The following is a 16,085-nucleotide window of genomic DNA, read 5'->3' as shown; positions in this document are numbered from 1 at the left end:
CTAGTATGGGAGACGAACCTGCCCCTTCTGACACAGAAGCTCTTTCCAAAGAAGAGAACATCTCGCAACCGAGTGAAGTGACAGTATTACCCTATGTTTCGAGCCATATTAAGATTGTATGTGCATCACGGCCAAACCGCATGCAGCCAAACCACCTCCCCGCCCGATCCACCACCGCGGCGGCGATGAACAACTGCAGCGCCGCCTGCGAGCGACGACGACGCCATTGCCAAACTGCCTCCCCGTCCGATCCACCTCCGTGGCCGTGATAAACATGGCTGCTCATGAGCAATGATGACTCCGCAGCCAAACTGCCTTCCTGTCCCATCCACCTCCGCAGTGGGGATAAACAACGCCGCCCGCGAGGAACGACGACGCCGCAGCCAAACCGCCTCTCCGTCCGATCGGCCTCCGCAGCAGAGGTGGTCCACTGCGCCGCGACGAACCACCCCGGGGGCACCGCATCCGCCGATCCTGGCTTTGTCCGGGGAGGCACATCAACACATTTAGCACCACTGACTTACGGATTACGCCCCCCCACAACTATTTTTTTTTTAGTAGCTGTATACACACCAACCTGTCATTTGGAACCCGCGAAGCTCTCGTCCTTTGCACCTGTGCAATCCATTTTTCACGACTAACCAGGTCTTTTGGAAAAGTATGAAGAACGAATCCATCCTCCCGAGTGTTCGAGCAATATCCATCAATACAAAAAGCCGGCATTTTGGCTAACACAAAGGAACAACGAGCTACCTTACAGCAGGTAAAAGTAGTATAAACCGACCGCTTGAGTACGCTACTGCCCTGTACGTCACTTCCTGCGTCTTTTCAAAAACAAATTAGCGGTGCGGTGTGAATATGCCCCGTTGAGGGTATTTCTCGTCCTTATATAGTCACTCCTTAGAAAATTCCAGAATTACGCATCATAAAAGAACCGCGTCAAAACAACTTAAACTATTGATCGATTTGCTGAGCAGGACAAAGGGACACAACAGCCACTACTGCCTGGAAGCACACAAGTCAGGGATGCCAGTTGTGCTTGTAATAGTAGTAGTTCAAGTACAAAGCGACGCAGGGCAAGCTATGAAGCTAGAAGTGGTTCAACATGTCACACATAAATAAGTTGCTCAATACTGAATTTTTTTATGCCTTCACCATCATCATGTCAACACTCCCGACTTCCACCAAGCCAAAGATTACTTCATTATGACTTGGACCCGGCCACCTTGTTGGCTGAAACAGTCACAGGTTCAAACATGTATGGACGTATCCCACCGTTTTCCCAATAAACCGATACTGCTATTCCTTCATCAGATGAGGATAAATCAGAGAAATCAGCGCTCTGATTATATCGGAATTGATCTGTAACCAAGCCTTTGTTTACGCATATGATACGTCACTTCCTATTTTTGAAGTTATGTGATCTCGTAAAAATAGTCAAAGTGGCGCCGATCATACAAAAATGTGATTACTTGGATAAAAGAGTGCATTAAAGTTATTGTTTGCAATTTTTTTACTTGAATTTTTCTGGATACGCTTATATTTATCATGGATTAACAAGATAATTGGCATTTTGTCGAGGTAAGAAATGAGCGTAGCATCCCTTTAATGGGGAGCTCTAAAAGGTACATCGAACATGCAGCCGCTACAATGGATATATATTTATGTTTAAAGCTATGATTAACGTGTTTATAATGCTATTTTTTAACCATACATTTTCTTTACTGGTCTTAACTTAAAAACGAAAAAACAGCAAAATGCACGTTGGAATGTGACAACAGTTGAGAGCCACTGATTTACACCGTTACTGTGTATGAGTAATACACGTTTAATTTTATTATAGTGGAATCTTGTACATTAAATATAGATTTATACATAATATTAACTCATCCAAAAGTTAATTACAATGTAGAAAAAAGTGAAACTATTAAGTGCGGATTCACTGAGGACAGAAACAGTGAGATACATTGTTTTAATCTGCCGGGTGTTCCAACTACAATCTTTTGAGCAGTCGTGCCCATCTAATTCTGAGGTGAATGGAGAGGCCCAGCCATGATGCATGGTGTAACTCCAAATAACCTCACTCTCCAAAGAGAGGTGAATATGCTCTTGCACCTCACTACAAATCTAATCTTAAAGATTAAGCAATGTCTTCAACAATTCCTAAATAACCATAGGTGGAATCATGTACAGTTGGGGATGCTCCAAAATGAGAGTTCATTGAAAGTGGGCATATACAGAATAAAGATGTACGATCGACTCATAAATTAAAGTGTGTAGTTTGACCAAATCACTTACAGTAAATGAGTTTTAAAGGTCAGCCATCAGTGCAGCTCAGCAGACCTGTGCTGTGTGTTTTAGTGTGTGTGTTTTTTTAATTTCTGACAGAAATATGACAAAAAATAAAAATAAAGAAACGTGATTTTTTTTTCTTAAATACAAATTCTACATTTAAGGTAACTTTGTATTTTTGGTGATGAACAGAATATGGTACTATGCTTAATTCTTCCGCTACCTATCCAGCTGTTTAACTGCAATAATCTTGTAATTTGAGAGGTAAACAAGACAGTGTTTTATGTCTTGCGTAACGCTTTACATGACAGCAGTGGTTGATTTCATTTAGTAATCAATTGACAGTTTTCCCCCAAAATAAAAACAAACGATAAGTAATGAGGAACATGCAAGGATGAAGTCTTTGTAATGTGTCAGATGTAAACATTTAATTGCTATATAATTTTTGGGCAAAACTTGTGTATTTTGTGTCAAATTAGGGTCGTTCATGTCATTTTATTGTTCTCTTTAAAAGTTGATTCAAAGACAATTTGTTTGTGGCGAATGGATTTTTGGCATAATAATGGCTTGTTTACTGAACTGAAGTAAAACACAGGACAGATAAGCATGCATTTCATTTCTTGTCTCCAGTGATGTCAGCAACCCATCATTAAGAAAAGTAATCATCCCAAACTGGATTAATCTCCACCATTCAGCATTTTCTATCCAGAACGATATCATTTTGAAACAGTTTCATATGTTATCATTTGCACATTCATTTACTGAGTAGAGCCAAAGCTGAACCACAGCACTTAATTGTTTCCCTCAGAGCAGAAAGAATATTACTAAAATTGCTAAAAAGAATCTGAACATGTTAGATTTATTAACAATAATATATTACAATTATTTATAAAATATGTGTAATTTACAATTATTTATGTATCATTTTGCATGATCGGGTAAACTGAGGATCAAAATAATAATCGGATCAAAACTTGACTTGGGCCGGGACACTTTTGAAAGCTTCATCATAGTATTTGCACATTCTGGAGTACTTAAACTTTTCCTACTTTTTATTAAGGCCATGTGAGAATAAGAATAATCATTCTGCAAGGATGTTAAAAAAAAGCTTTCATAAATTGAGTTTCCACTGTATTTAAAGAAAAAAATGACTATCATGACTGAATGGATGGTGGCCCACTGACAGATACTGTACCACTCTATTCCTTCCTATGCAGCCCTCAGATGGTTCAGCAGCATCCTGAAAGTATCTGAACAAAATTAAACTCCACTCACAGTCTGTTTGTCCATCTGGAGGATTCATGTCACAATGATTCTGTTAGCTCAATCTTTGGTATCATTCAAAATTACTGCGACCTGGTGTTTAGTAGATGATAGATACTGCACACTTCCACTTGTGTCTTTCTGCAGAATGCAAATTATGCTCATATTACACAAGCTGTTTCGATTTGATGGGTGCATTATTACCTCATGTTGCCATCAACCTAAATTAATATCATACTAACTTTTTATTGTTTTCATATAAAGCCAGAGTATCCCAGGCATTATTTATGAAGCAATAACACAAACACATACAAGTACCAGTAGCAAATAAGAGAAGGATTTGTTTTTTAATTCACTGTAGAATTCTTATCCACCCAAAAAATGGACAGAGGGCAAAAGCAGCCACAACACTGGGCAGGACAACAAATCAAAATGAAGTTATATTTGATTTAAAAAATTAAAAAACTTCAACTTCATCAGTTATGTTTGTCTTGTCAAATATTCATGAATCATACTTTTTGTGTGTGTGTCAGCATGTGATTGTGTGTGTCCGTGCGTGCGTGCGTGTGTGTGTGTGTACCAATCAGCAGCTCACATGTCCAATAATTTGGAGCCTGCAAACAAAGAAAACACCAAATGTCCAATTAGAATGGCTTGTTAACAATATTCAGTCTGAATTGATTGGTGAGTATAGCAGTGGTTTCTTTATACTTTTTTATCATGCTAAACAAACGGGACTGCTGTAGCCTATCCCAGCTGACTTCCGGCGAGAGGTGGGGTATACCTTGGACTACCGCTTGTCACGACCCATCGAGACGGATGGAGGACCCAAATGCAGGACTCGGGATACGCCGAGGTAATTCGGGAAAAACGTTTCTTGTTCCAAGCTCGGGAATCAGGTAGACAATCAGGTGCAGCAGCAGTAGTCAGGACGTCGGTCGTAGAGACCAGGTTCGCGGGCTGGCAGGAGTCGGTACACGGGAGATCGATCAAAGAAGGCAGGAGTGTCAAAGGAGTCAGGCTTACGGGGTCGGTCGGAGAACAGGCGGAGGTCGGTACACACGGGTTCTCGATCAGAGATACGGGAGTGCAAGAACGGGGCATGAGTTGCAACGATCTGGCGAAGGACCAGTTGTCCCCAGGGTCCTATATACACCGAGGCGTATCGCCCAGCATGAGGCGCAGGTGTGCTCCTCCCAATCAGCGCGGCCGCACAGGAACCCGCACAGGCAGGGCTGGACCGGCAGGACCATGACACTGCTGGGCAATCATAGGGCATATTCTACACAGACATAAAAAATATCAACCACAATCACTTTCACACCTAATGACAATTTAGAGTCCTCAGTCAACCTAACATGGAGGTTTATTTTGTTTTGTTTTTTTGCCTATGCACAGTGAAGCAAATGATGTAACTGTGCCGCTGCATATTAGCTACCGAGTAAGTTAAAATTTTGAGTATCAATGCTCACATAAAGCACAACAAGACAGAAGTAGCAGTCTCACTGCACAAGAAGTTTCACCAAGCTGTTGGATTGTGACAGGTTATTAAAGCCTTAGCGGCACAAAAAGAGATGAAAGTCTGGTGCAGTGCAGTCAGTGCTCATACTCGTCTTTAGACTTTTTAGGTGTATTTCACTTTTTACCTTAGTGTGGTGAAAGATTCTTGACTTTGCCAAAATAGCAACATAAGCAAAAACAAATGGCACAAAATACAGCAAAAGGATTTTATTTTCCATTTGAAGCTTTGTAATAATTTATCAAGTTGTTGTTGCCACTGAAGGATGAGGAAGCTCTCAAAGAACATCTTCTTTCCCACATGGTGAACATGATATAAAGAACACTTGGGTTGTTGTTTCACAGAGGTTAATGTAGCTTTTCAGGCCTGATTTTTTATTTTATTTTTTTGCAATATATTGACCACATTGTGCTTTTGAAAAAGAGAAATTCCCCTTTGTGGATTAATGGTATGTAGTTGTTGTTTTTTTCCCTTTTCCTGAGTGAAATAAACTTATGTAAGCTGTGATTTTATTTCTGTCCAATAACAATCGTGAATGTCGGGTCTCCATTTTATTTTTCAGGAGAAATAAAACAGTATTGTATATTTCTTGAATCTTTGAATGAATATTTTTTTTAAAACACCACAAAACGGTTTTGACTGATATATCATCAGAAACAAAAATCTATCTTTCTAAAACTATCACTGTATGAGTGTGTATATTTGTTTTAAAGGGTTTTAGCAGACAGGAAGCTCCTTGTCCAAACAAGGGCACATGTGCACTGCTACTCATAATTTACCTCTTGAAGTGGGTATTAACAAGCTGCAATTTATTTTCATATTCCTCTCATCTTCTCAGAATGTCATCGAATCATTGCATTGATATTTTATTGTGAATAGAAGTTGCATTGATATTTTTCAGTTAGCACGATTTAGCATAAATTGCAGTAATTTGTCCAGTTTTGCCACCTCAACTCATACCCGGTTCACCATACATTTATTGTCAATAATATGATGATAAAGCGTTTTTTTCCAATAAAGTCTGCACTTGGTCTACAGAAAGTTCAGTGAGTAATCGGCAATCTTTGGAACATATACAACATCGGTTGGTTAGCTCCAAAATGTTAACAGAACAGTACATCAATGAGTATATATATATATAATTCAGTCAATCAAAAGAAAGTGAGCTTCTGTCATGAATGATATTTGACTGTATGAAGTTATACTGTCACATCTACCCTATAAAGATGACAAATTTCTTGACGAACTGGCCATGTCGATGAATTAATTTCCATCGGAGGTTGATAGCATTCATTGAATAAGTTCAATGAATACTTTCGATTCTACCCATTTTGGGAAATGGATAATAAAAACGTATCAGAGTCATCTAGTTTCTCAGTTCAGTAGTGGAAAATGAAAAACCTCAGACTGTAGCATTCCCTCGAAAAGCTTTTTACCTTGACCCATTCACACGATGATTGGGGGTCACCACCATGCGATGCACCAACAAGATCACGAGAAGGCAGCGAAAAAAAGTCAAGCACTCAATACAAAAGTGTATAATGAGAGAGTGACTTGTCATGTTTCATGAAGCTCATTGTCAAGAATCTCAGTACAACTTTTGCATTCACAGACATTGCAATCAAATGAGTGGTAAAAACAATAAATAGCTGAAAATGATGGTTTTGCACAATATCCACAGAGATGTGTGATGTTTAGTATTTCAGCACTCTTTGATTCCAGTGTCCCAGTGGTGAAGTTTTGAGATGCACAAAAGCAGCTGCATTTTATGAGCCTTAGTCTGCCTGATGGTTGCAGTTATCCAAGTGACAGTGTAACTTTGCCATGTCATTAGCTCTATTTATTGCTCTGGATGGACACAAAGAGCCATGAAATTGAGGGCCTGATTTACTCAAGACGTCTGCCAAACGGGTAATATTGCCGCACACTTCATTTTTCACATTGTACGAGGAGTACGGGAGATGCAAGCTGATGAATTCAGCACACGCAATGTTCTTTTATCAAGCCTGAGATGAATTGCGATGGCTGACTTTGGAAAGCAGGTGCAATTCTGCCAGGGTAGTGCATGCAAAATGAGAGGTGCCAGAAAGAACTTTTCCACTAACAGACATATTTTGAAATGACAGAAAGAAAAAATTAGAAAACATTCAAATACATTGTTAAGCATGTAGGGCAGACACAGTACATTAAATCCGCACACATTTGACATGAGTTGAATCAATTATGTGGTTTTCATGTGGCTGGTTGATTCCCCAAAATTATTGGTGGCATCATTTGTTTTCTCTGACCTTAAAATATTTTTTTGCTTCTTCCCCTAACATTCCCAGTGCAACCATGTCAAATACAATTTCACGCCCAACTTTTTGCAATCACAGCTACTTAAAGCACAAAACCTTTTAAATATTGCAGGCTCTGCCACATTTACACATTGCCCACAGAGCACACAATCTGTTAGAGTGAGTGACCACGCAATTTAGAGCACACACAACACGCCCACCAAGATCTCGTGCAATCTGTTGACGTGAACACGCAATTTAGTACCTTCTATTTGGGATCTTTGCAAATCAGGCCCCCAATGTATAAACAACCTCTGTGGGTTTGTACAATTTCTATTTGCAAATAATGCATATCCTAGACTGTTGGTTTTCACTTTGCTCCATTTGAAGTAATCATGGCATTAAATATTGTCAATATTTTGAAGTGTTCAGTAGATTGCATGCTATAACAAAAGATTTATACAAATTACACACCGTTCTTTGCTCACATTTGTGTATTTAAACTAGCATTTGTAAACCCATTTGTAAACTAGGATATGTAATGTAGGACCAACCAAAACACTGTCCAGATCTTAAAGGACAGAAGACAAAAGAACAAGATTACGACGTTGGTTAGTACATGACAGCATAGCAAAACAATTGCTCAATCCAACTTAGTAAATACATATGTTCATTGAATAGTATTATAGTACTGTTCGTCCAGTGAGAGAACATATAACCATATTTAAGAGTCAAGGAGGAAATTTACAAGTGAACCAGTGCACAAATCACAGCCTGTCTTTGTTACAGTATGTCTTTTCTTTTACTGCACTGTCTGGCCGGCCCATTTGTATTTAGGCAGAATGCTCGACCTTTGCCTTGACCATTGTAGATGGCCTTTGAGCTCCAGAAAAGGACACTAGTAAATGGATGCAGACCTTAAACACCATCCATGGTGATTGTGGAAAGGTCATATCGTTCTCTCAGTCGGACTATGCTCCATTTGATTCAAATTTTAATGGAAACTCTTTAAAGATTCATACTAATTTTTTGAAATGCTTTTAAAAAGGCTAGTACTAACCATTTGTAATGTGTTTCATTATTTTTATATTTCCTTTACAGTTGCATGCCTATCATGAATGACATATTTTTGCAAAAGTTATTTTGCTCATTTGATTTTTTTATTTGACTGGAGTTTTTGGTATTGAAGGAGTTTTGTAATCTAATCTCTAGTGAAGAACAAAAAATGAAGGGGTCAGATATGTGCGCTTCAAATTTTTTTTTCAATTTTTTCAGTCCTGCTGTTTTTTTTTTTTGACTATTATTAAACATAACATGATCACACACACAATTGCTGAGCACAAAATATGGAAGTTGGAGTAATTTTGCTGCCAACATAACTTTCTACATGGGATTATTGCTGTTAGTGTAATATGTAAATATGGCCTGGTGATTTTTATTTACCTATTTTTTATTATATTTCTGTCTTCATAACCCTTCATAATATTGATTTGCTAATAAATAAAAAAAATTGTCTCATTTTATGAATAATATGGTTTGGATAATGCCCGACATCTCTTTTACATCCTTCTATTACTGGATTCCCCACATGTGATTATTATTATTGATGAAGTGAAGTTATGCATCATTAGTAATCCAGTAGAACTTTATAATATAAACATGCTTCATTGTGACTTATTGAGGAGGTCCCTGATTGAGGAAATAATTGGAATCACTTTCAAGTGGATTAAGTATCAATTATGCAAATATTGGGAAAAACCACGTGGGAAGAAAACTAAGACATGTCAACATGTAGCTTCACATTTTTTTCTCTTCTGTACCTCCATACAGTCGTTTCAATTAGAGTACATTTAGATACCTAGCTAGATGACAATTTATAGCTTATATAGGTATTATAGCAAACATCATGTCAGCGAATAGTAATCATTGGTTACGTGCGCAACCAATTTATTTCCACAGCATAAATCATTAGAGCTTTAAGAACATCTACAGTTTTAAGCATTTCTATGATTGCGCTTGAGATTCATTCAAACTATCCTCAGGTAATTTTCAACGCCTTCATTGCATTGCAAATGCCAGTGGATGCAAATCTTTGAAGAAAGTTGATTAATTAGAAATGTGTAGAAATTTGTTATTGTTGTCACGAACCGAACATAATGGAATCAGAAATAGCTATCCTACAGGTTTACTACCATAAAGGACCAAATTAATACTTTTTTCATTGTCATTTCTGCAGGTGGCCTTTGTGTGAACTAACATGGACAAAGTGGTCATCAGTCTCCTTCTTCTGGGATTTACACTTACAATGGTCCATGCATGTCCGAAATACTGTATGTGCCAGAACCTCTCAGAATCTCTGGGGACGCTTTGCCCCTCCAAAGGGCTCCTCTTTGTCCCACCGGACATTGATCGGCACACTGTGGAGCTCCGATTGGGTGGCAACTTTATCCTCAAGATAACCAATCAGGACTTTGCCAACATGACAGGTCTGGTGGACCTCACCTTGTCCCGCAACACCATCAGCGCTATCCAGCCTTTCTCTTTTATAGACCTTGAGACCCTGAGATCCCTTCACCTTGACACCAACAGATTGACTGAGCTTGGGCCGGATGACCTCCGAGGTCTGATTAACTTGCAGCACCTGATCCTCAACAACAATCAGCTAAGTCGCATCTCCAAAGAGGCCTTTGATGACCTCTTGCTGACACTGGAGGATTTGGATTTGTCATATAACAATCTACGCAGTGTGCCTTGGGAGGCGATCCGCAAGATGGTCAACCTCCATCAGATGAGTCTGGACCATAATCTCATCTCTTTCATTGCCGAGGGGACTTTTACTGATCTGGAAAAACTGGCTCGTTTGGACCTTACTTCCAATCGTCTGCAGAAGCTACCACCGGATCCCATCTTTGCACGTTCCCAAAGCAGCATTGGCATGAGTACTCCATACATACCTCCATTATCTCTAAGCTTTGGTGGAAATCCATTGCACTGCAACTGTGAGGTGCTTTGGCTTCGAAGGCTCGAACGAGAGGATGACATGGAAACTTGTGCTTCTCCTACAAGTGTGAAGGGACGCTACTTTTGGTCGGTCCGAGAAGAGGAATTTGTTTGTGAGCCTCCCCTCATCACACAGCATACACACAAATTGCTTGTGCTAGAAGGCCAAACTGCTAGTCTGCGTTGCAAGGCAGTTGGTGATCCAATGCCAACTGTGCACTGGGTTGCTCCTGATGACCGACTGATCAGCAATTCCTCGAGAGCCACTTTATATGAAAATGGCACCCTTGATATTACAATCACAACCTCCAAGGATTATGGAACCTTTACATGCATAGCTGCAAATGCTGCTGGGGAATCCACAGCTTCCATAGAGTTGTCAATCATTCAGCTCCCTCACCTTACAAATGGTACAAACCGCACCACCCAGTCCAAGTCTGGTCTTTCAGACATAACTAGCTCAACCAAGATCAGTAAAGGAGAGCCAAAAACTCTGCCTGAGAATGTGGTATCTGTGTCGGAAGTGTCTGCAGCTTCAGCCATGATTAAGTGGACTGTTGGCAATTCAACTCCAAAAGTCAAAATGTATCAGCTTCAGTACAATTGCTCTGAGGATGAAGTTCTCATTTACAGGTAAGAATTATTAATACAATTACGGTAGATGATTTCAGAACATTTGTTGTCAAATTACCAAATGGCATAGACTTAAAGTAGATTTTACTTTGGCATAAAATATTTTTCAGTCTCAGTTTAAAATTTGTTGCTGGATTGGTACTTGAGCTCTCAATTTTGTTCAGTGTTTTTCTTCATTATTCTTCTAAATTGTTAATTTTTCCACTTTAGCCTAATTTGCTCGAAAGCCATCAATTAAAAATCAAACAAGGAAGGATTACAAAATTCCACTTTAATGCTCCTTTTAACATTAACATGGAGACTGTTTTTGGAGATCTTTGCACGCTCTTAAATATTTTTTTTCACAAACGAGACAAGAAAAGCTAGAAAATTAAGCAACAATATTTTAGCTGGAAAATAGAAAACCGAGATCACATTTCTTTCTCTGGGTTTTGTCGGATACATTATTTTTTGTCCATTAAAAATGGTCAGAGTATCTAAATATTCTATATCAAGAGTTGGTTATGAACACTTTTCTTTTTATTACAAACACAACAAACCATGAGGGAAAAAAAGACAAATGTATTTCTGCCCAGAGGTAAATTAAATAAATCATCTCAGGAATTCAAAAACTAATATACATGTGAAAATTAAAAAAAGTGCATTCCTTGACTATTTATGCATCTAAATAACATTACTTGCACTTTCTCAAAATCAATGCCATTCTTAGGTGTACACACTGTTGTTTTTCTTTTTTTTGTTTTGTTTTATTTTGGTATGTCATAGAATCCCATTCACATCTTAGTGTAACAATTTTAGTGCATTTCTTGTGTTTTTTTTTTGTTTTGTTTTTACTACCGAATTTTGAAGTTATGTATTTTGACAATTATCTCATCATGTCTTCATCTCATATTGGCATTTCAAAATAAAAATGCTCTTCACCATTATAGTCTCTTGGCAAACTAAGCACAGGTCTTTTGCTGATTAGCTGGTGAATGAATGCACATTTTTTAGTCCATTCTTCTTTGAATTGCTAATTGTCACAATGCATATTTCAATTTTGGGTTCCCGCCTTCCTGTGTGTTGTTTGCATGTTCCACTCATCTTTGTAGGTTGTTTTCTAAGTATGCTTTGGTTTCTTCCTAAGTTCTAATCATTGTCTATCAGGCTAAAAGTAAGTGTTAATGTTTTGTTTTGTTTGTTTGTTTTTTTGCTGTAAATGGGGCCTGTAATTGGCCCCTCCGTACAGGGCACTTAACCACGCCTCCTGAAGTGACGTCACGCCACGTGCGCTCACGTAAGACAAACAGTAAAAATGGCAAATACAATACAATACATTCTGAACTGAGACAGACTCTATGCTTCTGATTTCATTCAAATCAACGATATATTATAGATTCTAAATACAATACATTCTGAACTGAGAGAGACGCCAAGCTTCTGATTTCATTCAATCATTCACACGTAGCAATGTTATGCTAGCAGAGAACCTCTCATTCATTTATACGAGACGTGTATTAAAAATCAAATTTAGGGCATATCTTCGTGCAAACACCGTCTGGTTAAGCTTCTGGCCGCGAGCCAGCAAGAAATCAATACGTTTGTGCAGTCCGATCATCGCTAAATATCGCTCAACAAAGAATAAGTGTGTCAATCGTTCACACGTAGCAGTGTTATGCTAGCGAAGAACGTCTCATTCATTTATACGAGACGTGTATTAAAAATCAAATTTAGGGCATATCTTCGTGCAAACATAGTCTGGTTAAGCTTCTGGCCGCGAGCCAGCAAGAAATCAATACGTTTGTCCAGTCCGATCATCGCTAAATATCGCTCAACAAAGAATACGTGTGTCAATCGTTCACACGCAGCAGTGTTATGCTAGCGAAGAACTTCAAATTCATTTATACGAGACATGTATTGAAAATCAAATATAGGGCATACCTTTGTGCAAACATATGTGTTCCGGTTGATATTAGATGGATTTAGTTGATGATGCGGTCTTCCACAAAGTTTGATCCATCGAAGGCATTTTTCGTACTGGGTCTTCGGTTTTGGAAAGGGTACAAATCGAACTCCACCAACTAGCCTTTCAGGATACCTGTCGTCACTATTACAAAGTCAGTGACTACACCTCTTAACCATATTTTTTGTTAAATAAATAATTTTGTTTTTTGTTATTGTTTTTTATAATATGTCCCCTTAATACGCCAGTGACCCGAGTGAGGATAAGCAGCACAGAAAATGGATGCAAAATCATCATCAGGAAAATGATGGTACTGGTAGCCGGACAAGTGAAACTTTAACATTGCCGAAATGTTATGTCGTTTATTTCTTTGATGGGGCTAGTTTCCTTACATGCCGACTGATATGTACACATTGTGTTTGCATAAAAATCATGGAAAATATATATTTTTAAAAAAACACACTGTTGGACATGACAGAAAAGTTTCATAATTGTTTTACTAATGAATTTTCATGCCACATTTTTGGTAATGCACGAAAGCCTAATGTGCTCCTTAGTTGGTCGTACAGTTTGTCAGGGTAGTGTCTACAGTCTTGCAATCACAGGATTGAATATCAATCATAGCCTTGTGGGGGCAGGAAAAGATTGCAAGAGTTCTTTCATGTAAAAAAGAAATGTGTCTACTTAATTACGGGAAAAGCCAATTAATAACGATTAATGAACTGCAGTTGCAATGTTATGTGTGTTGGAGTGAGTAGGATAAAAGAAGAGAGAGAAGGATAAAAGCTATGAATAGAGATGAAGTAGTACAATATTTCCCATTTATAGAGCCATAGCTGCAAAACCTGAAGTCAGAAGAACTGACTGGAAAGCTAAAGAAACAGGATTTCACCAAAGCACAGATCTGAACAAAACTAAATTTTCATCAGACACCTTTGTAATTTAGGATAACCACGCACAATCTGGCAGAAAATAGTTGCAAAATACTATTTCTTTCTAAATCAACTGTTACAGCAATCAGTCTAGTTGAGCCACAGAGATCCTTGGTGAAGACAAAAAAAAAGTTCTAGATAGCATTAACTGCAAACCTTCAGTGATCTAGGATTTTTTTTAAAACACCTAAGAGACCCTCGGAATGTGGAAAAACAATCTTTTAGGTCAAATGGAACTAAGATTAAGACTAAAATTATTAAATGAATCCAAGATGAGTTTAGTGTAACTGACACTTTACATAATTTTGAACAACCTTGACCTTTACGAATATATTCAAGCTCCAACAACATTGTGGTCATCTAAGCGCACGCCAAGGGGAAACAAGGTTGATCACTGATCATCCTGCATACAGCATATTATTTTTGAAAGCCTCACTCGACTGGCAAAGGTTACGGTTCCCCACGAATAAAAAAAAGCAAGGGTTTCCTTTTTCACAGAGAAAATATTTTTCCATTTTTTTTTATAATTATGATTGTTGTTTAGCTGTAGCGGCATGGTGGAGACTGAGTAGGACATCTGCCTCATAATTCTGAGAACCGGAGTTCAAATCATAGCCCCGCCTGTTTGGAGTTTGCATGTTCTCTCCGTGCCTACATGTTTATCCTCAGGGTACTCCGGTTTGCTCTCACATCTTGAAAACGTATGTGGTACGTTGATTGAAGACTCTAAATTGCACATAGATAGTGAATGTGAGTGTGAATGGTTGTTTCTATGTGCCCCACAACTGGCTGGTGACCAGTTCAGTGTCTACCCCAAAGATAGCTGAGACAGGCTCCAGCATGCTCGTGACCCTGGTGAGGATAAGCAGTACAGAAAATGAATGTTTAGTTGTATTGAAAAGTCAACTGACCCACGACGACTGGGGATAAGTGGTACAGGGGACGACGGGTGGATAATGGATAGATGGAGCGATGGATGGAAAAATTTGTTCATCTTGACTTTGCTGGTGGTAAATGATTCTAAATTTCCTACAAGCTCTCACTTCTTCAAGTTCAAGCTTAACCAAGAAGTGGCTGGTTCTTCATCAGTGAGATGGACGGATGCTGAAACCTTATATTTTCTGGATATGAAATGACAGCCTTAACACATCTTGACATGTGCTCTATGTTTTAAATCGTTGCCTTATAATTGCAATTGCCTGTAACTTGGTTTGGCAAAAAAAAAAAAAAAAATCTGTCAGAAGAAATCTTAACAGGGTGGCGTCGATTGTGGACATTTACAAGGCTATTTGACTGCAATTTTTCACCACTACAACCATCTGACAACAGTCAAACCTGTCTTTTTGACTGAATATTAAATAAAATAAATAAATAATAAATATTAAATTACCTAATTTTGTGCTACTAAAAAGTGATATGCTTCCTATAAACTAACTTCATGAAACAAACTATGGCGCTTTATGCTCATATCATATGAGGTTTTGTTTTAGTACTCAAAAAGAGGAACCAGATCCCTCTGACCGAAAACCCGATATTAGATTATGAGCATTTGAAAGCTACGTAATTCATCTTCGTGGCAAAATGTAATAAACCCCATGTGAAATTAATTTCCTAGACTGGTATTTAATGAAATAGAATTTAATGTCCCATAGAATTTTGTCATGAAAAATACATCATGAATAATTATCATTCTACTTTTAAAACCACCAAACACCAGTTTATTCCACCCACCCATTTTGGAGAATGCTTATCCTGGTTAGAGCTGGAGCCTATCCCTGCTCATTTTGGGTGCAAGGCAGACTTCACCGTGAACTGGTCACCAGTCAGTTGCAGGGCACATATAGACATGGTCAAGCATTCCCACTCACATCTACACTGTCACTGTAAGTAAGTTTCTTTTGGCTTGTCCCGTTAGGGGTCACCACTGTGTGACATCTCAGATGAACGCTCATATTTTGTTTGGCACGGTTTTTACGCCGGATGCCCTTCGTGACGCAACCCCTCTTGGGGAGTAGAGATCCCAGTGAGATACGAACTCACGACTCCTGGTTTACTAAACCAATGCTCTAACCAACCACTGAGTTATGGGGCTACATCTACAAAGTCACTGAGTGGGAACTAAACCCATGCCATCCACACCAAAGTCAGGCCAGTGTACCACTATGCCATCAGTGACCCTGGTTTATTCCATTCTATTTAACTGCTTTTGGTATACTATTTATTGTTGA

The 16,085-nt window shown here is 38.6% G+C and overlaps 1 protein-coding gene across 2 annotated transcripts in view; it reads left to right on the top strand.

The window, feature by feature from the left end:
* Positions 1 to 16,085, top strand: part of LOC133513719 (leucine-rich repeat and fibronectin type-III domain-containing protein 2) — a 117,155-nt gene that overhangs the window by 96,349 nt on the left and 4,721 nt on the right. For both annotated transcript variants that reach the window (XM_061844748.1, XM_061844749.1), the window contains one exon: positions 9,587 to 10,983. In XM_061844748.1, the coding sequence (XP_061700732.1) occupies positions 9,608 to 10,983 (1,376 nt within the window). In that variant the 5' untranslated portion in view covers positions 9,587 to 9,607. The remainder of the gene's footprint in view (positions 1 to 9,586; positions 10,984 to 16,085) is intronic.

The sequence above is a fragment of the Syngnathoides biaculeatus genome, chromosome 15 (assembly GCF_019802595.1).
Source record: "Syngnathoides biaculeatus isolate LvHL_M chromosome 15, ASM1980259v1, whole genome shotgun sequence".
Taxonomy (NCBI): Eukaryota; Metazoa; Chordata; class Actinopteri; order Syngnathiformes; family Syngnathidae; genus Syngnathoides; species Syngnathoides biaculeatus.
Note: the sequence above shows the minus strand (reverse complement) of the source record. Positions and strands in the feature narration are given on the sequence as shown.